At 43.9% G+C, this 27,144-nt stretch overlaps 1 protein-coding gene across 1 annotated transcript; it reads left to right on the top strand.

Moving 5' to 3' along the window:
- Window positions 1-306: 306 nt before the first annotated feature.
- Window positions 307-25,496, top strand: ADGRG5 (adhesion G protein-coupled receptor G5). Its single transcript, XM_043987357.1, has 14 exons — window positions 307-350; window positions 11,946-12,058; window positions 12,426-12,513; window positions 14,818-14,965; window positions 16,400-16,522; window positions 17,127-17,243; window positions 18,282-18,324; window positions 19,876-19,985; window positions 20,128-20,249; window positions 20,630-20,686; window positions 21,226-21,485; window positions 23,280-23,397; window positions 23,542-23,819; window positions 24,589-25,496. Exons 2-14 carry the CDS (start codon window positions 11,992-11,994, stop codon window positions 24,813-24,815), a joined length of 1,758 nt encoding a protein of 585 aa, XP_043843292.1. The 5' UTR covers window positions 307-350; window positions 11,946-11,991; the 3' UTR covers window positions 24,816-25,496.
- Window positions 25,497-27,144: the final 1,648 nt, after the last annotated feature.

The raw sequence follows: 27,144 nt of genomic DNA, 5'->3' as shown, positions 1-27,144 counted from the left end.
TTCACTACAACACCTAAACTCACACATTCAAGTGTACGTGTAGGGATGGTTTGAACCCATAGACTCAAACCAGGGTTAAAGTTATGGGAAGCCCAATCCAAGTTACAAAAAGGAGAAGGAAGAACAGATGCTCTAATTTTCCCCTTCCTCTGCCTCTCTTAGGGGAAGCATTTACCGGCTTCAAGGCAAAAAGAGAAGTGGGTCCTAGGATCTATTTGACAGTGAATGTTGCTTGATGAGACCAATTAGCAGCTGCAGCTGAAATGCTGACTTCCTCTTTCCTGTTGAAAAACTCAAAGAGTTGAGTTGAAGCATTGGCAGGAGAAGCAACATTCATCCCCAAGACTCAGGTCAGTGTGGTTTCATGTCTCCCCATCTTTCTAGCCTCTACCATCTCTGCACTCTCTCTCTCTCTCTCTCTCTCTCTCTCTCTCTCTCTCCCTCCCCCTCTCCCTCCCCCCCCCCTCTCTCTCTCTCATTATGCTTCACCTCTTTCTGAACTACCAGGGGCTTGGTAATAATTCAGGGTTGGGGAGACAGAGGGCACCCTTAGTGCTCTGTCCTGGGAGATCCTGCTCCCTAGACACCAAAGCCATTCATTGTCTTTCTTCCATCTAAATTGTTGCCTGGGGCTCCTTGGTACACCTCTAACTGATCTTGGTGGGGTTAGTCTGAGCCTGATGGGTAGTTATGGGCTGCCAATCTTGTGATGTAATTAATATTCCTCATCTACTATGGTTTGGAGTGACAGATTTAGAGTCATTTGGATTCAAGTACAATTTACAGCCTCTGCACCTATAAAACAAGGGGGTTGAATGTGAGTATCCCTGAGGCATGGTCTAGTCTAATATTTGGTGCTTTGGAATCCTTTCTAGAAGAAACATCCTAATGTCTCTTCTAGCTCAAAGCCCTTGTAAAGTTACCTTGTAAGTTACCTAAAACCTACCAAACTTCAAGGTCAAGGCCTTGTTTTAATCACACCTCTTCTAGAAAGTCCTGTCTACTCTAGTCTGAATTCTTATAGTATTTGTCCTCCAGCTGGATTTTGTTACTTAATATCCCTAACCCAACTAGGCTAAAAAGCTCCCCAGGTCAGAGGGACCACATCTTTACCTTCTGTTAATTCCCCTCCCCACCCCAAGCAATCCCCCTCACTCAGCTCAGTTGCTGGTACAGAGTTGCCAAATGCCCAAATAAGTACCAGTCATTGAGAAGACTTCCTTGTGCCTCTGGTACTGGTTTAGGTTTTACCCTTGTGGTTGTTGGGTGTGACCTTGCTGTATCACTGTGCTGCAAGTTTGGCAAAGTGGTCTCACTTCCACAATCTCTCAGACCTATGGGAAGGGTGGCATTGGATTATCGATTCTCGTTGGAAAGATGAAGAAATTGAAGACCAGAGAAAAGTGCCTGGTCCATAATTCCCCATGGGGTTAGTGGCAGAGTAGAAGACAGCCCCCCCCCACCTCCACCTCATTTAAGCTTGCTTTCTATTCTGTCAAATAAGGGGTTTGGAATAAATGGTCTCTGAGGTACCTTCCGCCTAAAACATTCCATGTTCTAACATTCTATATTCTAAGATCAATCTTGTTTGTTTGTTTGTTTTTGTGGGGCAATGAGGGTTAAGTGACTTGCCCAGGGTCACACAGCTAGTATGTTTCAAGTGTCTGAGGCCGGATTTGAACTCAGGTCCTCCTGACTCCAGGGGCAGTGCTTTATCCACTGCACCACCTAGCTTCCCCTCTAAGGTCACTCTTCACCTCAGTTTCCTCATCTATAAAATGGAAGCATTGGACTAGAAAGTCTCTGAAATGCCCTCCAATTCTAATATTCTCTAACTATCCTCTTGTCTATTTGACTTATTGCTATTTTTCCTCCAGACTCAGGGGGAAATAGCAATGAATAGCATCGACAACAGGACAATATGCAGACCTTCATTACAACTCTAATTTACTCAACCATTCTGGACCTCAGTTGTCCTCATCTGTAAAAGGAAGAAAATATTCTTGCTCCCTTAAGGGATATGGTGAGACACATAAAGTAAGGGTTACAAGTTAAAATGAGAAAGTGTGTCACCCAGAAAAATGCCTATGAGAGGAGTCCCTCAGAGGAAGAGGTTGGGGTCTGTTACAGGTTTGGTTTCCAGGAAACGATTCTAGCTCAGATGAGAACTAGAACTCCAAACACCATGAGGAAGTGAAGGTCTGTGGTTAGATCCTGGTTAAAGGGTAAGGACCACAGCTTCTATTTGGAGAGGTCACTTAATGAGTCACTTCTTCTTTTGACTCAATTTCCCCAGCTGCAAGGTCGGGGGTGGAGTTCCCTTTCCTTTCTGTCCCTTCCTAGGAGGGGGTGCTTGTAGAGGCAGGCAGCACAGTGTAGTGAAAATAGCATTAGATTTGGAATCGGGGGACATGCATTTGAATTCCCGCCCTTGAGAATTATTAGCTAGGTGTCCTTGGGCATGTCTCATCCTCATCTTCCTTCTCTGGAAAACTAGAGACTTCGACTAGAATAACATTGTAGGATAGTGGATAGTGGATAGGGCACTGGTCTGCCAGTTAGAACCACCAGGGTTCAAATCTTACATCAGACACTTACAAGTTGTGTGACATTGTGCAAGTCGCCTAACCTTTCTTGCCTCAGTTGCCTTATGTAAAATGAAGGGGTTAGAGTTGACAGTCTTTTTGGTCCCTTCCAGCTGCAAACCTATGGTTCTATGACTATCTAAAGTTCCCTCCCTACTCTAATAACAACAACAACAACAACAACAATGTTAGCTAATGTTTAAATAGCATTTTAAGGCTTGCAAAGGCTCCTCCCAACGGCATAGTGAAAGAGTTGCTATTAGCATGTCCATTTACAGATGGGAGAACTGAGGCTGACAAAGGATCAGTGACTTGCTTTTTCAGGTCCCACAACTTGCAAAGGTCTGGTCCTCCAGCCCCTCCCCCCCCCAACCCAGCTTCCACTCTCAATCCTAAGAACCCCCTCCTTATTCTGCTCCCCGAAGGGCTTTCATGACCAGACCCCACATTTTTCTGCTTCCTTGCTCATGTTCCTCCTAAGACTAGGGGTTCTTCACCATTTTTGTGTCCTGGACCCCCATGGCATCCTGATGAAGCCTATGGAAACCATCTCAGAATCATGCTTTGGCATAATGAAAGGAAGTGTTCCTTCCATTTAGGGGTTAAGGAAAGGAGAGACGTCATTTTCCCCATCTAAGTCCAAAGAACCCCTGAATTCTATCTGAGGATCCCTTCGGGATCCATGGACTCCAGGTGCTTATAGTTGAGGATGGGCCGGGGCTGGCTCCTTGCCTCCTCTTCCTCTTGCATCATCACCCAAACTCTTGGGCAGCGCCAAGAAGCTATTTGGACCTTTGTGGCTCTCCTCCCCATGACCTATTCTCCACCTCCACTGGATGTTAGAGAATTTGTTTCTGAGGGAATGGAGGCCCCGGTCCCCTTTAGGATTTTAAGTTGCCACTTCTCAGGGGAAGCAAAGTCAGGTCCGAGACTCCAGACGGGATGGAGCATCCTGCTTTGAGGGACTTTGACTTGTCAGGTAGAAACTCAATGAGTATGCAGGAGGCCTAACTCTCCTATACACACAACAGGTCTAGCAATTTTATTTGAAAAGCATTTATGAAGTGCTTACTGTAAGCGTGGTACTGTGCTGTGGGGTTGGGAAAGTCCAGAGAAGACAGTCTGTGCCCTCAGAGAGTGACACAGTGGATAGACTGCTGGACTTGGAGTCAAGTGTTTACTTAATTGTGTGACCCTGGGCAAGTCACATATGTGGCTAAAAAAAGCACTTCCCTCCCAGGGTTGTTGTGAAGATCAAATGAGATTATATATAGATATATTATAAATATATAATCTATTAACATAGAATTATATCATAATAGGTGATTATACATCGATTTATCAATTATATTAATATAAAATTATATATTGTATATTAATATAATCATATATTATTTATGCTAATATAATATCTAATAATATATTTAGAGAAATTGTTTTACAGACCTTTGAGTGCTCTGTATCATTTCCCCAGTCTATTGGAAGGGGATGAGACCTAGACAAATAATGCACGATACTGCATGATAAGTGTATCAGAGAGGTACCGGACAAAGTGTATGCAAGGCTAGCTAGAGGAGGGATGTCTTATCTAAAATGGCAACAGAGAAGGCTTCTTGGAAGAGGTGGCATTTAAATTACACTTTAGAGAATGTACAACAGGCAACAAGAAGGAGAGAGCTTCCTGCTCCCAGACCATGTGTGAGCCTTCCATTTGGTGTTGCTTTGTGCTAAGGGTCCCCTGAGGAAGGCTGCTGGGAGGTGGGGGGAAGGTGTTGCATGTCTGTTATCTATCCCAAATTAACCACTTCCACCTGTACCACCACAAGGCATTTCCTGCTGCCAGCCCAGTCTCCCAATCAGGGTGTGGAGAACCCCCCAGTGCAAAGAAAAGCAACCTTTAGGGGGCAACAAGGTGGCACTGCAGTGGATAAAGCACTGGCCCTGGATTCAGGAGGACCAGAGTTCAAATCTACCCTCAGACACTTGACACTTACTAGCTGTGTGACCCTGGGCAAGTCACTTAACCCTCATTGTCTCGCAAAAAAAAAAAAAAAGAGCAACCTTCCCTTTAGCTGTGGGACCTTTCATCTCCTTCAGTATTTGTCCTTTGAGGGTAGAGCAGGGATCCTTCATCTGGTAATGAAAATTCTCATGCCTGGTCATAATTTTCACATCCCAGTGACTCTGAATCCAAAATCCAAACCCCCTTCCGTACCTGATTCCTCATTCACATTGCCCTCAGCCCTCCTACCCACCCCAAAGCTTCATCCTAACTCCATCCAGCCCTTCCACCATGCCCTCTGGGATGCCTGTTCCATAGGTAACAAACATCCCTTCATCTTAAATCTTTTCCTTTCCTGCACCTTTGATCCACTAGCTCTTTTTTTGTTTGTTTGTTTTTTGTGGGGCAATGGGGGTTAAGTGACTTGCCCGGGGTCACACAGCTAGTAAGTGTTAAGTGTCTGAGGCCAGATTTGAACTCAGGTACTCCTGAATCCAGGGCCAGTGCTTTATCCACTGCGCCACCTAGCTGCCGCCTGATCCACTAGCTCTTAATGAAACCCTGCTGCCCCTTGATGACCCAGCCTCCCTAGCCACCCTTTCCTATCCTAGCTGCTCCTTCACTCATATCCCTTGGTTAACTGATTGAAGCTGGGGAGTTGGAAAAATCCTTTCTCCCCACTGGCCCTTCCAGTTTCTCCCCCCTCCTTCATTTCTCAATAAGCTCTCTTCCTTTGAGACTCATATGATTCATCTCTGCCACCCACTCAAGAGAGCATTCTGAGTCCGTCATTTCTCTATCTGGAGGTAGACAGCATTTTTTTTTATCATGAGCCCTTTGGAATGGATCATTATGTTGATCAGAGTTGCTAAGTCTTTCACAGTTGATTAGTGCCATGGATTAATTACCATCTCCATGCTGATTCTCAATTCTACCTATTCCACCCCAAACCTCTCTGCTACCTCCAATCTCACATCTCCAGTTGCCTTCCAGACACCTCAGACCAGATGCCCAGTAGACTTCTTAAGCAGAACTCATTATCTTTCCCCCCAAACCCTTCCACTTTCTACCTTCTCTTTTATTGTAGAGGACAACACCAATCTCCCAGTCCCTCAGGCTCACAAACTAGGAATTGATCTGGACTCCTTACCATCTCTCACCCCCCACCCCCCGCCCCATATCCAAGCCATTGCCAAGGCCTGTAGATTTCACCTTTGCAACATCTCTTGAGTAATCCCCCTTCTCTCCTCTGACACAGTCACACCTCTATTGCAGGCCTTTCTCACCTCACTCCTGGACCATTTAATAGCCTTCTGTGGGGTCTGCCTGCCTCAAGTCTCTCCCCAATTCATCCTCCATTTAGTCACCAAAGTGATTTTCCTAAGATTTCCAAAGCTTGAGTCCAACCATGTCATCCCTGTACTCAATACAGGGCTCCCTATTGCCTCCAGGACTAAATACAAAATGTTCTGCTTGGCATTCAATATCTTTCATAACCCAGCCCCCTCCTACCTTTCCAGTCTTCTTATACCTTGCTCCCCCAAACATATTCTTCTATCCAGTGACACTGAACAAGACGCTCCATGTCTCAGCTCTGAGAATTATCTCTGGTTGTTCCCTATGCCTGAAATGCTATCCCTCCTCTATTCCAACTACTGACTTCCCTAGAGTCCTTTAAGTACCAATTAAAATTACACCTTCTCCAAGAAGCCTTCCCCAATCCCTCTTAATTCCAGTGCCTTCCTCTCTTAATTATTTTCTACTTATCCTGCATATAGTTGGTTTTTTATGCATTTGTTTGCTTGTTTTCCCCATTAGATTATAAACTCCTAGAGGGAAAGGACTGGTTTTCCTATGTATTTTTTGTATCCCTAGAGCTTAGCAAATAGTAAGTGCTTAATAAATGTTTATTTATTGATTGACTGATTGAGGGAGCTCATTCCAGGAGCAGGAGACTTGAGCAAAGGTCTGTGGAGGTGGGAGAGCCCAGTGTGTGTGGATAGGGTGCAGAGGATAATTTCCTTCGAGCAGAGACTGCATGAAAGGGAGTCTGATGAGCTAAGTTAGAGCAGTCCCTGATAGTGGAAGGCTTTGAATGCCAGGCAAAGGAATGAAAACTTTTCATATTAGGCAACAGAAAGTCATTGAAGTGCCTTAGCACAGTGCCCAGCACACAGCAGGTACTTCTTGTTGTTGTTTGTCCTTTGATCTCGAAGAGCACCATGACATCAGGAAGTGATGTCATAACTTGCACCGAATTGGATTTAAGTGAGGCAGGGCTGTGCAAAGTCACCAGACTCACTCTCTCCTCCAGAGCCATCTGGGTCCAATGACAAGATATACATCAGGAAAACTGGAGATGGCCCTGATTGTTTTGGTTTTTAAAGCAATTGGGGCTAAGTGACTTGCCCAGGATCACACAGCTAGTAAGTATCTGAGGTGAGACTGGAATTCAGGTCCCTTCAATTTCAGGGCCAGTGCTCTATCCACTGTGCCACCTAGCTGCCCACAGCAGGTACTTAATGAGTGCCAATTGACTGATTTTTGAACAACAGAGAGATCACCAATTCTACTAAAGATTAGTTTAGACCAGAGGTTCTTAACTTCTTGGGGTCATGCAAGGTTTGGTGAAACATAAATTCCTTGTCAGAATGTTTTTAAGCCAGACCAAGGAGTCAATAAGCATTTATTGGGAATACAAAGAAATGGGGAAAAACAAAACCAGTCCTTCCTTTCAATGAGCTAGCTCATCCTCTAATAGCAGAGACATCAGGAGAATAACTATGTACACACAAGATGTATACAGGATAAAATAGAGGTAACAGAGGGGAGGCACTAACATTAAGGGGGGTTGGGAAAAGCTTTTGGGGGGGCAATGAGGGTTAAGTGACTTGCCCAGGGTCACACAGCTAGTGTCTGAGGTTGAATTTGAACTCAGGTCCTCCTGAATCCAGCACCGGTGCTTTATCCACTGAACCACCTAGCTATCCCTGGAAAGGCTTCTTGCAGAAGGTACAATTTTAGTTAGAACTTGAAGGAAGCCAGAAGAAAATTCAAGGTATGGGAGACAGCTAGTTGAAATGTTCTTTTCCACCATCTCCTCTCTTCAATGCATCATCCACACAGCTGCCAAAATAATTTTCTTAAGGCATGTGCATGATTCTCCTGCTCAAAAGCCTTTAATAATTCCCTGTTCCTATTAGTATAAAATGCAAATTATTTAAGACTGGCAAGGGAGGCTCTCCATAAATTGGATCTGACTTGTGTTTCTATTTATTTCATAGTACTTGTGCTTCATGCACTTTCAGTTTACAACCAAACCGAACTGGTCCCTGAGTTCCATATTCCTTCTTCCACCTCCATTCATGTTCTCAAGCCATCCCTAATGACTGGAATGTGTTCCCTACCCATTTCTTCCTTTCAGAATCCTCATCTTCCTTCACTGCTCATCTTTGGTGCTACCATCTCTGGTGACTCCTTCCCTAATCCTTTCAATTGTATTGTTAGTGTTTTCTCTTTCTTTAAATAACCTTTTCTTTTTGGTTGTTTTTTTGTGTGTAATTTAATAATTTTATTAATAGGCCAGGAGGTTATTACTAAAAGGATGGTCATTGGAAATTTCTTCTTTTGTTTGTTTTTTTAAATTTAGAATTTCATTTTCCCAAATTACATGTAAAAACAATTTTAATGTCAATTTTTAAAACTTTGTGTTCCAAATTCTCTTCCTCCCTCCCTCCCCATCCTCCTTAAGAATGCAAGCAATTCAACATAAGTTATACATGTGTAGTCATGCAAAATATTTCCACATTAGTCAGTTTTTGAAAGAAAAGAAAAAAACTAAGAAAAAGGAACTAAAAAATTATGCTTCCATCTATATTCAGATACAATCAGTTCTTTCTCTAGGATGGACTGCATTTTTCATAAGTCCTTCAGAGTTGTCTTAGATCATTGTATTACTGAAAATAACTAATTCATTCATAGATGATCATCTTATAATATTGCTGTTACTTTGTGTATAGTACATTTCACTTTGCATCAGCAAATGTAAATCTTTCCAGATTTTTCTGATAGCATCCTGCTATTCTAAGAAAATATAAGGTTATTATAGCCATATGAAAAATACTCTAATTCACTACTGATTGGAAAGATTGCAGGTCAAAACAAATCTGCGGTACTATCTCATACCTATTGGATTGGATAATAGGACAGCAGAAGAAAATGACAAATGGGGATATGGAGAAAATGAGACATTAATGCACCCTTGGTGAAGTTGTAAGCTTATTCAAACATTATGTAGAGCAATTTGGAACTATGGCCAAAGAGCTATAAAACCATGCATACTCTTTGACCTAGTAATACCACTAATAGGTCAGTATCCAAAAAGAGAGAAAAAACAAAAATTTGAATTGGAAATTCTTAGAATGTAAGTTCCTTGATAGACTGTCTAATTTCAATTCTTTGTTCCTCAGAACATGGAGCAAGGCCTTTCACTTATTGTTTCTTTAACTGAATTAAAAATTGTGCCACTTTTGGCATGCAAGGATATCTGTACACATAGTTAGATTCAGTTGTATTTCCTCACTTCACAGAGCACACTGAGTTGTGCTGTTTGAGAATCTAAATTTGGTAGCTCTAGTCACTGGTGATAAGATTAGATCAATAAATACTGGTAAAATCAATTTATTTTCCACCCATTTGTTGTCCTGTCTTCTGGCTCTTGCCATCAATGATCTGGTTTAAGTTGATCTCACATCAAGATTTCTTCAGGTTCATTTTTCCCCTCATGGGTTTCGTTTTTGCTTTGCAAATTTTGTGAAGGAATATTACTAGGAATACCCCCCCATATCATAATGTTTTGCAGTGAATTTATATTATAAATCAATGATGCCCTTATCTGTGCATTTAGCAAGAAGACCGTGTTTGCTTGTAAGGCAGTTTCTAGGTTTCTTTGGCCACTTCATTGTGGTGAGAGTTTAACATCAGTTAAATTGGATGTCTTTGGAAAAGGTGATGATGGTGGGCCATCTCCCTGCTGCCACCCACAACCTCAGAGAGTTTAGGGATCCTCTAGTCCAACTCCTTGATTTTACAGAGGGACCTCAGAAAGGAAATGTGATTTACCCATGTTCTTTATTCATCTCTTTCTGAAGGTAAGGATAAGCTAAGTAGAGTCAAAGGGAGTCTACTTATAGACTCACAGGTGGTTTAAGCTGGGGGGCACTTGGAGTCTACCTTATTCAACTCCCTCATTTTACACAAGAGAAAATAGAGTCCCAGAGTTAGTGTCAGAACACAGACCAGATTCTAACCCAGTTTTTCTTTCAGTTGAGCACTTGTAACTGAGTAATTGGAATCTAGCTTTTCTCACAGGGGACAAAGGTGGCCAGCCCTTTCAGAACAACAATTAGTAGTTGATAATCTTGGGACTCAAGATAAATAGGTAAATAGAGAAGAGGACCCTTCATTCTTCCAGGTACACCCTCACTCCAAGTTCACTGCCCCACTTTGCTTCTCCTGGGAAAAGTTTAAGTATTTTGGGGATGACAAAGCTTTCAGAGAAAGAAAAAGTTCCTGAGATGGGAGACTCAGGAATGGGCTCCCTCCCCTTCTCTGTCCTTCCTGAAATGTTCCCATGAGCCATAAAACTCCTCCCAGGGAAGTCAGTCATGAGAACTCCTATGCTCAGGGAAACATTATGTATTCCTAGGGTGGCCCGGCCCCTGTCTCAGAAGGCCTAAGATTCCTGAAAGTCTCTCCCTTCCTCTCCCCTAACAGAGTAGTAGCCCACCATACTTTAAATCTGTTCCTTATTCCCATCCTTACTGGTCTCACTTTCTTTCCTCCCATGGGAACTCAGCCTTGGGAAAATTTGAGAAGGCAAGGAACTTTGGGGGAAAGACAGTCACTGGAATCAAGGAGGCATGTGTCCCCAGAAAGGTAACAACCTCCAGGAAGGGTAGAAGTGTTATCTTCCCCACCCCCAAGACTGCTTTCACTTTTTCCAAAGTCCAGTAGTGGGCAGAGGAATGGGGTACTTTCCTAGCATGGTCACTGGGAAATTACTTGAAGCTTTTCCAGCATTGTAGAATCTTCTAGAATTTGCATCCCAGGTTCATAATCTTCAGAAATACAGTCACCTCATACCACAGTGAGGCATCAGAAGACAAAATGAAAGAGGTATGATTAAATAGCTGCTGTTTCAGAAAAAGATTTAGGAGAGTATAATGGGATACAAGTTCAAATATGAGTCAACAGTGGAAAATGGCAGCCAAAACAATCTAATGCAATCTTGGACTGTGTTAAGACAGATATAAATTCTAGGAATTTAGGGGCAGCTAGTTGGAGCAGTGGATAGAGCACCAGCCCTGGAGTCAGGAGTACCTGAGTTCAAATCCAGCCTCAGACACTTAAAACTTACAAGCTGTATGATCCTGGGCAAGTCACTTAACCCCAACTGTCTCACTTAAAAAAAAAAAGAAAAAAAGAAAAGAAAAATTCTAGGAACTTGGAGGTGATAGTTACCCAGCATTTTACTCTGGCCATACCAAACCTATGTGGTATTATGTTCCATTCTGCTCACCGTAGTTTAGGAAGAAGTGCATCTGGAGGAGAGCAACCAGGATGATGGAGAGCCTTAAGATGATGACAGTTAAAAGATTGGTGGAATGGGGCAGCACAGTAGATAGAGCACTGGCCCTGGAGTCAGGAGGAACTGAGTTCAAATCCAGCCTCAGACACCTTATACTTACTAGCTGTGTGACCCTGGGCAAGTCATTTAACCCCAATTGCCTCATCAAAAAAAAAAAAAAGATTGGTGGAAGGAAATGGGATTGCTTAGCCTGGAGAAGAGAAGATTTGGGGGAGATAGAATAGCTGTCTTCAAGTATTTGAAAGACTGTCATATGGATGCGGGATTTGACTCCTTTTGTTTGCCCTGGGGTGTGGGAGGGCAAAACCAAAAGCAGTGGGTGAATGTTTCAAAGAAATTTGAACTTGATGTTAGGAAAATCTGCCTAGCAGCTAGAACTTTCCAAGGAAGGGGGGTGGTCTACCTCTGGAAGTAGTGGTTTCCCTCTCATTCAGGAGCTTCAAGAAAAGAGTGGGTGGCCACTCGTTAGCTTTATTCTAGGGGGGGATTCTTTATTAATGTGTTGGATACTTGACATTCTTTCCCACTCTGAAACACTGTGGCTCCCTGAGCAGGAAATAGAGGGAGGACTTGACAACAAAAACAAATAATTAGCACGTGCGTCCCTAACCAGTAGTGAAACTTTGGATAAATCACTTGTCCTCCAGGCCAGTTTTCTCCTCTGTGAAATAAGAAGGTTGATCTAGGTGATGTCTAATATCTGTTTCAGCTTTGAAGCATGTGAGTCAAAGGGGCAACACAGGGACTGTGGAGTAATGACGCTCCCCAAGTGGACCTTCTTGTTCATGTGCCTTCTGGCTGATTGGGGCTGGGCTGAGGAAGGTAAGCCAGCTCCCATTTCACCTACTGAGCTAGGGCCAGGGATCAAAGTCAGATTCTGGCCCGGTGTGTGTATGCAAGTGCATGCACGTGCACTTCTGTTTTTGTGAAAGACTCACAAAGCCTGGGGGCAAGGGAGGTAGGTAGAAGGGTGGGCCTGAGCACCTCTGGGACCTGGACAGGGGGCTAGGCCCTGGACAGATGTAGGGAGAAGCCACCCAGATCAGGAAATGGGGCAAGAAAGGTAAAAGGATGTTTTTCTATCACAGTGTCCAGCCTTTCCTGAGCTCTGGGGAGATGGGGGAACATAGGGGGATAAGTCCAAGCTGGGGTCTTAGGCCCTCTGAAACCTACATGAATATGACTTCAGATCCCCACAGGCAACAAAAGGAACTGTTGGATTACATGAGTTTTCTAGAATTTAAAGGCCGCTCTCGAAGGCATCAAGATAACCAAAGGTGAGGAGGGGAGGGTGCGGGCACTACCTACCCTTCTTCCTCTTCCCTCTGTAGTTGCCTCTCCACTACCTCTTCTCTTTCCTGGGGTACAGTCCTAAGATAGGGCAGTCAGGAGAGCTGATTTTAGCACCAGGACTGACATCAACGGGCTGCATGATTCTGGGCAGCAATAATTACCAGGAGACATTTCTTGGAAGATTTAAGGCTCACCCAACATTTTCCTTGCAATCACCATGTCAGTTAAAGAGAATGAATCGGGGCAGCTAGGTGATGCAGTGGATAAAGCACCGGCCCTGGATTCAGGAAGACCTGAGTTCAAATGCGTCCTCAGACACTTTGACAATTACTAGCTATGTGACCCTGGACAAGTCACTTAAGCCTCATTTCCCTGCAAAAATAAATAAACAAACAAATAAATGAATGAATAAATAAATAGATAGATAGATAGATAAATAAATAGAATGAATTGCATTATTCTTATTTTACAAATAAGAAAACTGAAACAAAGAGAGGAAGCTGGCTCTTAATCCAAGTTAACCCAGATGGTAAAAGGGTCAGACCTGGAATTCAAATTGTGGTCTTTAGAGTTGGAGACCATTCTCCTTATTGTCACACCAGAAAAACTGATGCACTGGGATATGGAGGAAAGCATAAAGCACATAGGGCTAAGAAACAGTTACTGGTGGTACGATCCTGGGCAAGTTGTCCCACCCTTCTGGGTCTCAGTTTCCTCATCTGTAAAGGGGCGGGGTACAATAGATAAAGAGCTGGGCCTGGAGTCAGGAAGACAAGTTCAAATTCGGCCTCAAACACTAGCTGGGTGACCTTGGACAAGTCACTCAACTTCTCTCTGCCTCAGTTTCCTCATCTATAAAATAAGGATAGTAATAGCACCTACTCCCCAGGGTGGTTGGGAGGATTAAGTGGGATAATATTTGTGAAATGATTAGCAGTTCCTGACACACAGAAGAAGTTTAACAAATGCTTGTTTCTTTTTTTTCCTGCCCCTATAACTTTGCTGTGATAGTGAACTGAGTTACTGGGTTTTATTTATTTATTCATTCATTTATTTACTTATTTCTTTATTTATCTGTTTGTTTATTTAATTATTTATTTACTTGTTGGGGGGGGGCAATGAGGGTTAAGTGACTTGCTCAGGGTCACACAACTAGTAAGTGTCAAGTGTCTGAGGACTGATTTGAACTTAGGTCCTCCTGAATCCAGGGCCAGTGCTTTTATACACTGTGCCACCTAGCTGCCCCCTGAGCTACTGTTTTTATACCAATTTCATCACCTCCCTGAGCCCCAGTTCTCCCATGGAACTGCTTAGGGACAGTAATGAGAGTTTTGGAGAAATGAACAGGATAGGAGGGCAAGGACTGCATGGGTTCAATGTTATAATGGGCCAACCCACAAAACTGATCTAGGGACATGGCATTTGTCTTAATCCTGGGCTTTACCCAGTCAGTTCTGAGCTGCCCCCACCACTAAACTTCCCATTTTTTTTACTCATTCTTTTTTTTTTCTTTTTTTTTTTTTAGTGAGGCAATTGGGGTTAAGTGACTTGCCCAGGGTCACACAGCTAGTTAAGTATTAAGTGTCTGAGGTCGGATTTGAACTCAGGTACTCCTGACTCCAGGGCCAGTGCTCTATCCACTGTGCCATCTAGCTGCCCCTTTACTCATTCTTTTTACTCTTTCTTTTTACTTATTCTCAGTGGTTTCCAGTTCAGAATAGATGGTATTATTATTATTAATGGTACAGGGGAAAGGGACGCTTTTCTTCCTTTCCCAGTCTTCCCTACTCTTAGGGGAGGAAGCTCCCATGGCCTGAGCCTTAGATACTCTAAACATGGTGGTCTTATCAGCCCTGAGTACAGATAAATGTTCCAATGACACTCTTATAATTTGGTCAGTAAATTCCCTTCATTTCCTAAACTGGGCACTGAATGGCCAACCTAGGGCCTAGAAGTGGATTATTGGTCTCCTAGACAGTTGGTGGGGAGGGGTCAGGATTCATGGACAACCTGGCTTTGCTTCTGACTCAGCATGATCCTGGGACCAAACTCCCATAGACCTCTGCATGAAATCACACCAGTCAGGGGATAGATACAGTGAATAAAGAGGATGACTTGGAGTCAGGGAGACCTGATCATTTTTCATCCATGGCTCCTGTATTCTCCCTACTCTTGTTGGAGGCTCACTGATTCCTGGCCTCCCCTTTCTTCCTCTCTGTCATCTATCTGATGATATCATCTATTTTCTCTCTCCTCTCTATCTGATCATCCCTCCCTTCCTTTCCCAGATTAATCCAGACATTGGAGGCTAAACTGAAGGAGATCAACTTCTCGAGTGCGAATGTCACTTTTCAGACCAATAACATCCAGTCTCTGGTCTTCAAGCTCACCTGTGACTTCTCTGGGCTCACGATCAACAGTTCATACTTAGCAAAGGTCAGCAGCATCTCCCTTCATTAGCTCCTTCCATACTCTGTACAGAGGCTCTGGAAGCTGTCCAGCCCTCAGTCTTGTGTGTGTGTGTGTGTGTGTGTGTGTGTGTGTGTGGTGGGGGTGGCAATAAGGGTTAAATGACTTGCCCAGGGTCACACAGCTAGAAAGTGTCAAGTGTGTGAGTCCCGGATTTGAAATCAGGTCCTCCTGAATCCAGCGCTAGTGCTTTATCCACTGCACTGCCTGGCTGCCCCCCAGCCTTCAGTCTTAATTCTTTCTTGAGTCCCCTCCTCCAGACAGTTGGTGAAGAGAGGTCAGGATTCCATAGACATCATCCTGGCCTTGATTTTGACTCAGTGAGGTCCCAGGACCAAACTCCCATAGACCTGGTCTCCTTTCTGTGTGAAATCATGTTGGATAGGTGGTATGGTGGATAAAGGTGGGGACCTGGAGTCTGGAAGACCTACATTTGAATCCTGCTTCAGAAACTCACTATCATAGGTGTGACCCTATGATACTTAACCTCTCTGTGCCTCAGTTTCCTCATTTTTAAAATGGACATAGCAATAGCACCCATCTCTCAGGGTTGTTGTGAAGATAAAATGCCTTCACATGTATAAAGCAGTTTGCAAAACTTAAAGTATCATATAAATGCTAGTTATTATTATTTGTTTTTACTATGGAAGTAACGTTCTTCGAGTTCCTAGTGGGAAATGTTATATATTGGCATAAAGAGAAAAAGAGATTTGTGCAGTGGAAAGAACACTGGATTTGGAGTAAGGAAACTTGGATTCCAGTCTCAGCTCAGCCACTTCTTAGTTGTTTGTGACTACTTACTTCTCTGAGCTTCAGTTTCTCATCTATAAGGTGAGAGGATTGGACTAACTAGATAATCTCTAAGGTGTCTTGCAGCTCTTGGCCCTATGAGACCACCCTTCAGACTGAAGGTTTCCCAAGGGCAGAAGACATGTCTCCCCACTGGCCAGGCTCATGTCTTCCCTGGGACAATCATTTTGATTAACTAGAGCTCTGCCCACAGAAACTATAAGTTTACACTATCGACTCCTTGACCAATCAATGGGTGGGAGCATTGTTACCTATAGATCACAATGATAGATGGATTAGGGCTGATAGAGGAATACAGAAAGACTCCCCCCTACACACACACACACACACACACACACACACACACACACACACACACACACACACACACACCATCTGTCTTGCCCTATGGGGACTCCAAGTCTCGTTTAGTATGTAGCGCAATGAACCTTAAAACATAAAGGTTTCATCCAATGTCCTCTCTAATGGGTATGGAATGTCTTGCTGCTCCCCCAAGAGCCTGGGCTTTTGTCTGGCCTCCCCAAGAAAGTGAAAAGAAATCCTTTTTACAATGGCTGGGTCAATTCTCATAGCTCTTCTGGACCCCCTTAGACCCAAACCAGGCATGTCATGAAGTTCCCCACTGAGATGACTCAGCAAGCCTGCAAAACAAAGGAGGCCCCCCAGGAGCTGCGGTTAATCTGCATCTACTTTGACAAGAAGGATTTCTTCCAGGTCAGAGCCCCTGAGGGAATCAAGGTGGTAAGAATCACCCCAGCCTCCTTCCCAGAAGCATCCCATTGTCTGGGCTACCTTTCCTCCCTACCCTTCCACGTTTAGTCCCAGTCCCCCTGACTCCACATGAAAGAATGGGAGTAGTAGAAGGGGATCGTGACCCACTCTTCCCTACTCCCTCTTGTACCAAACCTCACCCTCCCTTTCTCTTCTGTGCCAGATTTGCCCTTCTGTGCCACACCTCACTCTCCCTTACCCCTTTTTGGGGCATTCCTCCCTAGTCCCACTCTCTCTCTCTCTCCTGTACTAATCTAAGCCTTCTTGATCTTTCCCACACCAACCTTTGACCTCTCTGCCCCTTCCAGTACCAACGCTCCTTTCCCCGACTCCCTCTTGCACTGAGTACACCAACAAGGATAAAAGAAATACTTATCCAGTCCCAAACCCAACCACTGCCTGACCTATCACCAGGGTGAGAAGGGAGGCATTGTGGAGAAAAGAGCTGGCTCAGGCAGCTGGGGGATCTCATGGCTCCTGTATGTGGGTCTGGGCTCTGGGATTGCTCCTCCTGCCTATTTCATCACTCCTCCTGTCTTCATTCCAGGATAATGATAACAGTCTTCTGCTCAATGATAATGTTCTAGGAGCCAGCTTGGTGAACCATAGTGTGTCCAGCCTGAGACAGAGTATAAACATCAGCTTTTGGCACAACCAAAGCCTGGTGAGCAGAGGAGAAGCACTCCAAAACACACACACACACACACACACACACACACACACACATACACACACCACCACCACCACCACATATACACACACACATACACACTCCTCTACCTACACACAGACACCCATGCAGACACACCTACCCACCCACACCCACCTACCTACACACCCACATACCCCACACACACCATTTTGCTTTTTAATAATGTAGCATTTCCCGCAAATCTGTAGCCAGTCAGGACTCTATCAATGTGCATTTAATGTCAGGTACTAGCCATAGGATTGAGGTTCAACCACTATCTTTGGCTGTAACAAACCCTAAAACAGAACTTTTAGAAAGTAAAGTATCTTGAAGTTGGGTCCCAGTGGGTAGCTTGGGCTCCCCCACTGTGCAATGGAGCATTTGCTCATTTGGTATTGAAAAAGTCCTCTATGGGAGTAAGGAGACCTACAGTCCCAGCTCTTGTACTAACTTACCAGTCAATCTTGGGTAAGTCATTCACCTTCCATGGGCCTCAGTTCTCTCATCTGCCTAATAAGGGAATCGACATGTTTAATCCCTGAGATAGCTTCTAGCTCTAACATTCTATGGCTAAGAGAACTGAATTTGCAGTCAGACATCCCAGGTTTAATTCTTGTTTCTAGTACTTATTAGCTGTGTGGTCGTGGGGGAGTTGTTTAACCTCTCAGCCTCAGTTTCCTCATTGGTAAAATGAAGATGTAGATGTGATGATTTCTAAGAGATGGATGGAGGGATACCAGCTTCTATATTTCCTCCCTTCTCCAGTTTCCTGTGACATTACACAGAATACACCTTCCCTGTTTAGATTAATCCCAGACAATTCCATCCAGTGGCTTGACAATGAGGGAATTTGCCCAGCTCTGTACATAAAGGTAGTTTTCACTGAAGATAGGAACTCACTTAAGACTAAGCTCAGGGAAGAAATGAAGTCGGAAGCCCTTTCATCCTTGACACCAACTTTGACAACTGACTGAGACCTTCTCAACTGGCCTTCTCTTTCCTCCCTGACAGGAGAGATATAATTTGACATGTGTCTTCTGGAAGGAAGAAGAAGGTGAATTCCAACAGAGGGCACAATGCTGGGAGGGCTCATTAGAGGCTGAAGATGCCAGCAAAGGATGAACAACTGATTGACCAAGGCCACAGAATGTTGGGGCCCTGGGGGGAAGACATAGCTACCTAGAGCTGCTGGAAGTAGCCAGTTCTGTTTAAAGGTGTTAGGAAGTCAGCTCGGCACTGGTATTGGCTGTGGTAAAGGGAAACTCTCTGGTCTCATTGTTTGGTTTCATTTTTTAAAAGAGATGTTGTTGGTGTCATTTGAAGGGTTTTTTTTATCATTTAGATTTCCCCCATATTCCTCCCCCTACCCTTTCCAGAGAACCAGCTCTTATAATGAAGTGGGGTTTTTTTTGGTAAGAAAGAAAAGAGAAATAAGAGGGAAAAAGAAGTAAAAACAAACAACGAATGGAAAAAAATATGATGATTTTATAGCACCCTTGGAATATGCATCATTCCCCCCAATAGACACTACTGTAAAAAGTTGGGGATGCATCATCTCATATCTCTTCTTTGGGGCTGTGCTTATTCTTTGTTTATCTAGTTTATATTTTTTTTTTTTGGTGGGGCAATGAGGATTAAGTGACTTGCCCAGGGTCACACAGCTAAGTGTCAAATGTCTGAGGCTGGATTTGAACTCAGATCCTCCTGAATTCAGGGCTGGTGCTTTATCCACTGTGCCACCTAGCTTCCCCCTGGGCTTGCTCTTTGTAATATAGCAACATTAATTTTCCATTTTTTTTTTGGTTCTGGATGTTCTTGCTATTAACATCACTATAGGCATCATGTAGATTGTTTTTGTGGCTCTCCTTACTTCCCTTCAGATCAATCCATATAACTCTTTCCATGCTTCTCTGTATTGTTCTGGCTTTGTCATATGCACAATAATATTCCATCATATTCACGTGCCCCAACTTGTTTAGCCATCATCTATCTGATTCCATTTTATCATTACCACACGCTGTGAATGGTAGTAGAGCATATACCCATTTCTCAGATGAGAAAACCAATGCTTAGGCATGGCTTCATTTATATTTGACTTTTGGGTCTTTTCCTATCTCACCCACCTTCTTTCTCTTACCCCTCACCCCCAAAAGTTTTTCTTAATTCTAACATACTCAGGCCAGTATTAAACTTAGTCTGACTTCTTCAAGTTGACATTGGCTGATGGGAAGGGGTGGTGAAGGGGAAGGCCGGCTTGCATAGAGTAGAATGGAAGTCAGAAGACCTGATTTTGAATCTTTACATTGGCATTGCCAGCTAGGTGACGTTGAAAAAAATTGCCAAATATCTCTGAGCATTGATTTTCTACTGTAGAAAAAAAAGGGATTGGACTAGATTATATCCAAGGTTCTTTCTAACACTAGAATCAAGAATCTATGAGACCACATTTGCCATGGATTAAAGCCTCCCTATTTCTTACCCCACCCCCTAAACTGAATAATTGAGACTCAATGTTCCTTGGTGCCTAATATGTTTATTGAATGAATTGAGAACTGAATGGCCTCTCATTCTTCTCATTCTCATTCTATCCTTCTTTTTACCCCAGGGAAAGCCAGGTGGGGGGCATGGAGTTCTGAGGGATGCAAGACCATTCTGGTAGCACCATATGAGGTCCTATGCTGCTGTAACCACCTCACTTACTTTGCTGTCCTCATGGTAAGCATCCAACCCAAGGCTGACCTCACCCATCCACCCTGGTCCCAGAGAAGAAAGACTTCTCTAGGGTAACTAGCTCATCTGTTTTGCAAGTCTGGATCCCATTTAATTATCTCCTGGTCTCTCATTTCATCTCTTTCAGCAACTCTCACCACCCAAGATTAGCAAGGAGCTACTGGACCCACTCACCTACATTTCCATTGTGGGCTGTAGCTTGTCCATTGTGGCTTCACTGCTCACCATCCTACTCAATTTCTATTCCAGGTACTCCCTGGCACCAGTGTCAGGTTCCCCTAGGGACCAGATTTCCATGTCATTCCACTCCATTTTCATGTCATCAAATTTGTATTCATGTCAAATCCTTCCTCCCTCTCCACACAGAAAAATTCCTATCCTGATCTCTCCTCTTCATGTCTTCCTCTTGATTTGCTCTCAGGGAAAGAAAGGAAGATGGACAGTTCTATGGAACAACAGGGCATATGCTGAATTAGTAGGATGGGTTGAGAGGGTGTCTGTCTTATTTGTCCTTCTCCAGAGTGGAAAAGGGTTAGCCATAGCCTGGGCTTCTGTCCACTTTGTGTCCTGGCATCCTGGGAATTGGAGCTAGGTTGTCCCATGCTAATCTACTCCCTTCCTCATCTCAGAAGAATCCTTGGATGTTTCCCCAGGACCTTCAATCTGGGGATCATAGAGCACTCCAGGTAAACATTTTCCCAGTTTCTCAATGATTTTCCCTGAAGAGATGGAAACACTGAGGCAAGTTCTTGGGGATTCTCTCTCTGGTTGCCTGAACCTATTTCCTCTGTTCTCTGTCTTTCCAATATGAGAGAGACCCCAATATTCCCATATATGGTGGGAAGTGGCAGACATGGTAATACCTATTGGGGAGGGCCTCCAGGAAGAGACAAGCCCCAAGAATTGTTCCCAATAAAAGTCAGGTCTTTTTAATCCTGTTCTGATAGAAAAATATGCCAAGTCAGGACAGAGAGTAGGCTAATCTATGCTGAGGATAACAAATTCCAGTAATGATTGACCACTAGAGTTCGTAGAGGCAAGATTGCTAGGCCTTTAACTCCTGGTGATTAGTTGGGTCCTGTTGATATCAATGGGTGGAGGGAAGAAAGGGGACCTTTGTAGATTCATTCCCTCCCAACTCTCATTCAAGATCCTTCCATTCTTGGTGGGGATGAATTATTTGCCCTAGACCTATAGCAGAGGGGCCACCTACATCTCATTCCAGGAAGAAGAGTGATTCTACAACCTACATCCACATGAATCTGCATGTGTCTGTCATACTCTTGAATGTCACCTTCCTGCTCAGCCCTTCCCTGACCTTGCAGCCTGTGGGGTGTGTGGTCATGGCTGCCTTCTTGCACTATGCTCTGCTCAGCTGCCTCACCTGGATCGCCATCGAGAGCTTCAACCTTTACCTGCTCCTTGTCCGGGTCTATAACATCTACATCCAGAGATATATCCTCAAACTCTGTGTCCTAGGTTGGGGTGAGCACAAATCCCTCTTCTTTCTGCCATACTTTGACCTCTATGTACTCTACCTGGGGCCTCCACCCCCTTATTTCTCTACCTTTACCACAATCACCTCCACCTACTTTTTCAATAGTACAATCAATGCCAGGAGAGGATAGATAGATAGATAGATAGATAGATAGATAGATAGATAGATAGATAGATAGATGGATGATGTATGGATGATAGACAGAATGGGTAGATTGATGGATAGATAGAAAAAGACATAGATGGTAGTTGGATGAATGGACAGATAGGAGAATAGATAGATGGATGGATGGATGGATGATAGATTGATAGAGGGATGGATGGATGGATGATGGATGGATGGATGATGGATGGATGGATGATGGATGGATGATGGATGGATGGATGATGGATGGATGATGGATGGATGGATGATGGATGATGGATGGATGATGGATGGATGGATGATGGATGGATGGATGATGGATGGATGGATGATGGATGGATGGATGATGGATGGATGGATGATGGATGGATGATGGATGGATGATGGATGGATGATGGATGGATGATGGATGGATGATGGATGGATGGATGATAGATAGATGGATGGATGGATGGATGATGGATGGATGGATGATAGATAGATGGATGGATGGATGATGGATGGATGGATGATAGATAGATAGATGGATGGATGGATGATGGATGGATGATGGACGGATGGATGATGGATGGATGATAGAGACAGATACATATATGACAGAGATGGAGAAATGGATTATCTATTAATAGATGGATACATAGATGAGTAGGAGAGTAAATAGAAAGATAGGAGAGTGGATGGATGACGAATGGATAGATAGAGGTAGGTAGATAGGAAAAAAGCAGAGACAAAAGCTCTTAGTAGGAAGGGCTGGGGAGACTGAGAGATTGAGAGACAGAAAGCATTTATTAAGTGCCTACTGTGTAACAGGGTATGTGTTAAGCACTAGGGATGCAAATATAAGCAAATGAGAGAGTCCCTACTTTTAAGTACCTTACATTCTAATGATGTACATAAAGAGGAGAGCTGAAAGAGGGAGGGGCTATCCATTCTGGGGCATGGTGGCTGTTGAGGAGGAGGAAGGGGCCAGAGAGTTGAGTCATGAAGTAAAGCATGGTTGGGACTCCTCCTGCTATAATGGTCCAGTCAGCCAGTCACCAATTAGGAGAATGGACTTCCCTTGAAACCTCTGAGCATTTGGGTAGTAACTGGGAAGAGTTTTGATTGACTATACTTCTAGGAGGGGTGTATCATTAGAGACCTCAAGAAATAGACAAGTAATTGACGTGTGTATGTGTGACAAGAGGTGGTTGGAATCCTGTATGAAATAGAATAACCATTTATTAAGTGCTTACTATACGCTAGGCACTGTTAGTATTTTACACATTATCTCATTTGATTCTCACAACAATCCTGAGAGATTTTATTATTCCCATTATACATCTGAGGAAACTGAAGCAGACAGAGGTTGAATGACTTGTCCATGGCCACACAGCTAGTGAGTGTCTGAGGCTGGATTTGAACTCAGGTCTTTCTGACTCTAACTGTGCCACCTATCTGTCTATGGGTATAGTGAATGCCAAGGCTTAGAAGACATTCACATCTATTATCCTTTCCAGGAACAGTTGGAAGTCTGTCCCAGGGTCTCTGGGGTGCATCTAGTAGGTCCTCTTCACTGGCTCCATTGGTCTGACCTCTATGGCACAGGGTAGCTTCTAGGCCTGTCTCCCCTGTTTGATACCATCCTGCCCCAACAGGGTTTCCTGCTTCCATAGTACTACTTCTTCTCCTTTTGAAGACCTCTGCATATGGGCGCTATGAGATCCAAATAAAAACCATCCTGGAGAATGACACCAAATCTCAGAATGCTTCCATGTGAGTATCCGGGATTCTTGGGTCCTGTGGAGCCCCGAGTTCCAGGGAGTTATAGCTATAGGGCATGGCTGGGAGCTGGGGCTCTTGGCTTCCCTTCCTAGCTCACACTGGGTTTCTGGAAACCTTCCCTTCCTTCTTTCCCAGGTGCTGGATCAAATCAGTGGAAATCCACCGGATCTTTGTCATGGGCTATTCGGGTGTCACATTCCTCTTCGAGCTGGTCATCCTCATATGGACAATAAAGATGCTCCATGGCCTGCGCTCTCGAGAGAAGAAGTGGGAATCACGAACTTGCCAGGATTTCACCACTGTCCTGGGGCTGAGTGTGCTGCTGGGAACCACCTGGAACCTGGCTTTCTTTTCCTTCCCTGCCTTCCTGTTGCCTCAGCTCTTTCTCTTCACCGTACTCAACTCCTTATATGGTCAGTTGTCCCCTTTCTTGATCTTGACTGAAAGAAGGATGGGAAGTTTTGGGACTACTTCTCTCTGTAGGGAAGGAGAGACAGTAAGCTCAGGATCATCTCCTCATCTCTTTCTCAGTTCCTGTTGGGTGGACAGAGGGAGGGTTAGAAGGACTGCAGGGGATGCATGGGCAATTGCCAACTGGAGGAGAGGTAAAGTGGAGTCAGGTACTACTCCTGTGACTTTGGTGTAGTGCTTATTCTTTCTTCCTGCTTGTCCCTCACTATCTGTGCAGTTTTGGACAGGTCACTCCCCTCCTCCATGAAATGGAGGTGTTGGAGGAGATGGTTTCTTGGGTCCCTTCCAACTCCAGAGCAAGCATTCTATAAACTCTAATCTTACTTCCAGTTTTAAATCCCATGAAACTACTTTCAGGGTGGGGCACAGAACAACTACTCTAATTTGGCCTTTATCTTGATTGTCAATCTTCAGAGAATCAACTCTTGATCTCTGTATTTTGGGCATCTTGCAGGACGACTCATTGGCCTTAGATCTTTGGGATTTGCCCAACTTTCCTGGCAAAATGTTTTCTAAAACCAAAAACTTCACTGGATCCATTCCCTATGATCTTCTCTAAGTGCCCTACCATTTTCTAATCCCTTTCTTGAGGGTTGTGCATGGCATGGGACCCTGGGAAATGGTTAGATCCTCCCACAAGGGTATCAATTACTCTGGGGCCAAGATTACTCATAGGATTTTTTCAGTGACATGCCATCTTTCTGCCTGCAGGTTTCTTCCTCTTCCTGTGGTTCTGTGCCCAGAAGCACCGCTCTGATTTGGAGGCTGAGACCTCCAGCTCTTCGCAGATGATACGGATCGGGCCCCAGAGCCACAATTCTCCTGTCAGACCTCCCCAGCCTTCTTCTATCACCTGCATATCCAGTACGTTCCCTCCACATGGTACAAGTCACCAAGAAGGTGGGGGAGAGAAGGATATGGCACAGACAAGGACATAAGGAGTATAGCCTTTCAGATCCAGTTCTCTTGGCTTCCCCTGGAGCCAGAATATGGCCCGGATCCTGATCCCACACTCAGAGGACTAATTCTCATCCTTGGTTTTCTCTCAGCAAAAAGAGATGGGTCCACTGCCAGAGGCATTTAATTTTCCCCATTGGACATCTTCCTCTGCGGCAGAATGGGAAGACCCAGATGGAGAATGTCTGAGCATTGGCCCAGTGATCTTTGGGGACAATCATAGTAATAAAGTGGGAAAGAGCCCAGGATCAATAGGCAGATCTAAAGCCTTGATCCTGGTATTGATTTACTATTACCTTGGGCAAGCCACAGCAACTCTCTAAGCTTTAGTTTCCTAATCTGTCAAATGGGGATAATAATACCTTTCTTGACTATTGGGAGGGGGAGATAGTATATTGTAGTAGAAAGTGTTAGAACAAGAGTCAAGAGTATGGAGTTTTAATCTTAGCTTTATGTGATCTTGGGAAGGTCGCTTCCTTTCTCTGGACCTCAGTTTACCCAACTGTAACAAGATGACATTGAACTAGATAATTTCTAGGGCCCCTTATATCTCTGGCATTCTGTGATCTTGTGACCCATTGTGATAATTTCTTTTTTTTTTAATCATAAAAGTATTATTTTCCAGTTACATATAAAGATAGTTTTCAACATTTGTTTTCATAAGATTTTAGTTCCAAATTTTTCTCCCTCCTTCCCTTCCTTCCCCCCCTCCCCAAGACAGAAAGCAATCTGATATAGGTTATATATGTACCATCACATTAAACATATTTCTGCATTAGTCGTATTGTGAAAGAAGAATCAGAACACAAGGGAAAACCTCAAAAAAGAAAAAAAAGACAAAGTAGAAACAATATGGTTCAATCTGCATTCAGAATCCACAGTTCTTTTTTTCTGTATGTGGAGAACATTTTCTATCATGAGTTCTTTAGAATTGTCTTGGATCATTGCATTGCTGAGAAGAGCCAAGTCTATCACAATTGATCACATTGTGATGATTTCTGTGTAAATATTTTGGAGAATATAAATTTTGTAGAGCCTTTTTTTTTTTTTTAGTGAGGCAATTGGGGTTAAGTGACTTGCCCAGGGTCACACAGCTAGTAAGTGTTAAGTGTCTGAGGCCGGATTTGAACTCAGGTACTCCTGACTCCAGGGCCGGTGCTCTATTCACTGCGCCATCTAGCTGCCCTGTAGAGCCTTTTTTTAAAACCTGTGATTTTATCTATGCAGGGAATTCTCACTGTGAAATCTTCCTTCACCAATGCACATAAGCAACTCCTCTGTAACTTAAGGTCTTAGATTTTTGCCCGGGCACACCAAGAGGTTAAATGACTTGTCTAGGATCACACAGCCAGTGTTAGAGGAGGGTCTTTAACCCACATATTGCTAGCTTTTTAGGTATTCTATATCATGCTTCCATACTATACCGTGCTTCCTCTCTATTGGACATGAGGCTCTTATTAACTAGAGGGAGGAAATGGTTGAGTTTTTATTTAAAAACTCTCCCTTCCTCTCCTCCCCTGCCACCCCCACCCCAACAAAGCATTAGCCTGATGCAATCATTTTCCTGGTGTGTGGTAAAGGTTGTCCAGTCCTTTCCCTGCCCTACCTCCCTCACCTCCAACCTGTTGGGCAAGACTTCCATGTGGGAACATTGCAGGTGAAATCCTTAGGATGTTGCTATTTAATTTTTTTAAAAATATTTTTTTTGTGTGAGGCAATGAGGGTTAAGTGACTTGCCCAGGATCACATAGCTAGTAAGTGTTAAGTGTCTGATGCCAGATTTGAACGCAGGACCTTCTGAATCCAGGGCCAGTGCTTTATCCACTGTAGTGCCACCTAGCTGCCCCTAATTTTAAATATAGTCCCACACAGGCATCTTAGCTCTCAGTTGGGAGAAACTTAGAACTTGTTGGGAGGAAGCCCCTAAATTTGTTTTTCCAATGAGTAGGAGATCCCTTTCTCTTGGTAGTATGTATGGGAAGACAATTCTCCCAAGGATGGCAGAGGCAGTGTTAGGGACAATGCCTGTGGATCCTTCATTTGCAGTGAAACAATGACAGACAGGGTTTAAGCTTGGGGGCAGGTGGGGCTGGGGATGGAGAGTGTCTCCTAAGAGAAGACAAGTAGGGCTGGTAGGAGACATTGCTAGGAAAAAAGACAGCAGTACTTGATGACTAAGCTTCTACTTCCTGGGATGGGAGTGGAAGTGGGGGAATAAAAATGTCAAGTCTGGTTCTTTCCTGACTAGGAGAATGGTGGTTCCATTGCTTACCTCCAACCTATCTAGTCTGTATGATTAAGACATGGTTG

The sequence above is a fragment of the Dromiciops gliroides genome, chromosome 2 (genome assembly GCF_019393635.1).
Source record: "Dromiciops gliroides isolate mDroGli1 chromosome 2, mDroGli1.pri, whole genome shotgun sequence".
In the NCBI taxonomy this organism is placed as follows: domain Eukaryota; kingdom Metazoa; phylum Chordata; class Mammalia; order Microbiotheria; family Microbiotheriidae; genus Dromiciops; species Dromiciops gliroides.
This window is presented reverse-complemented; position numbering and strand designations above follow the sequence as displayed.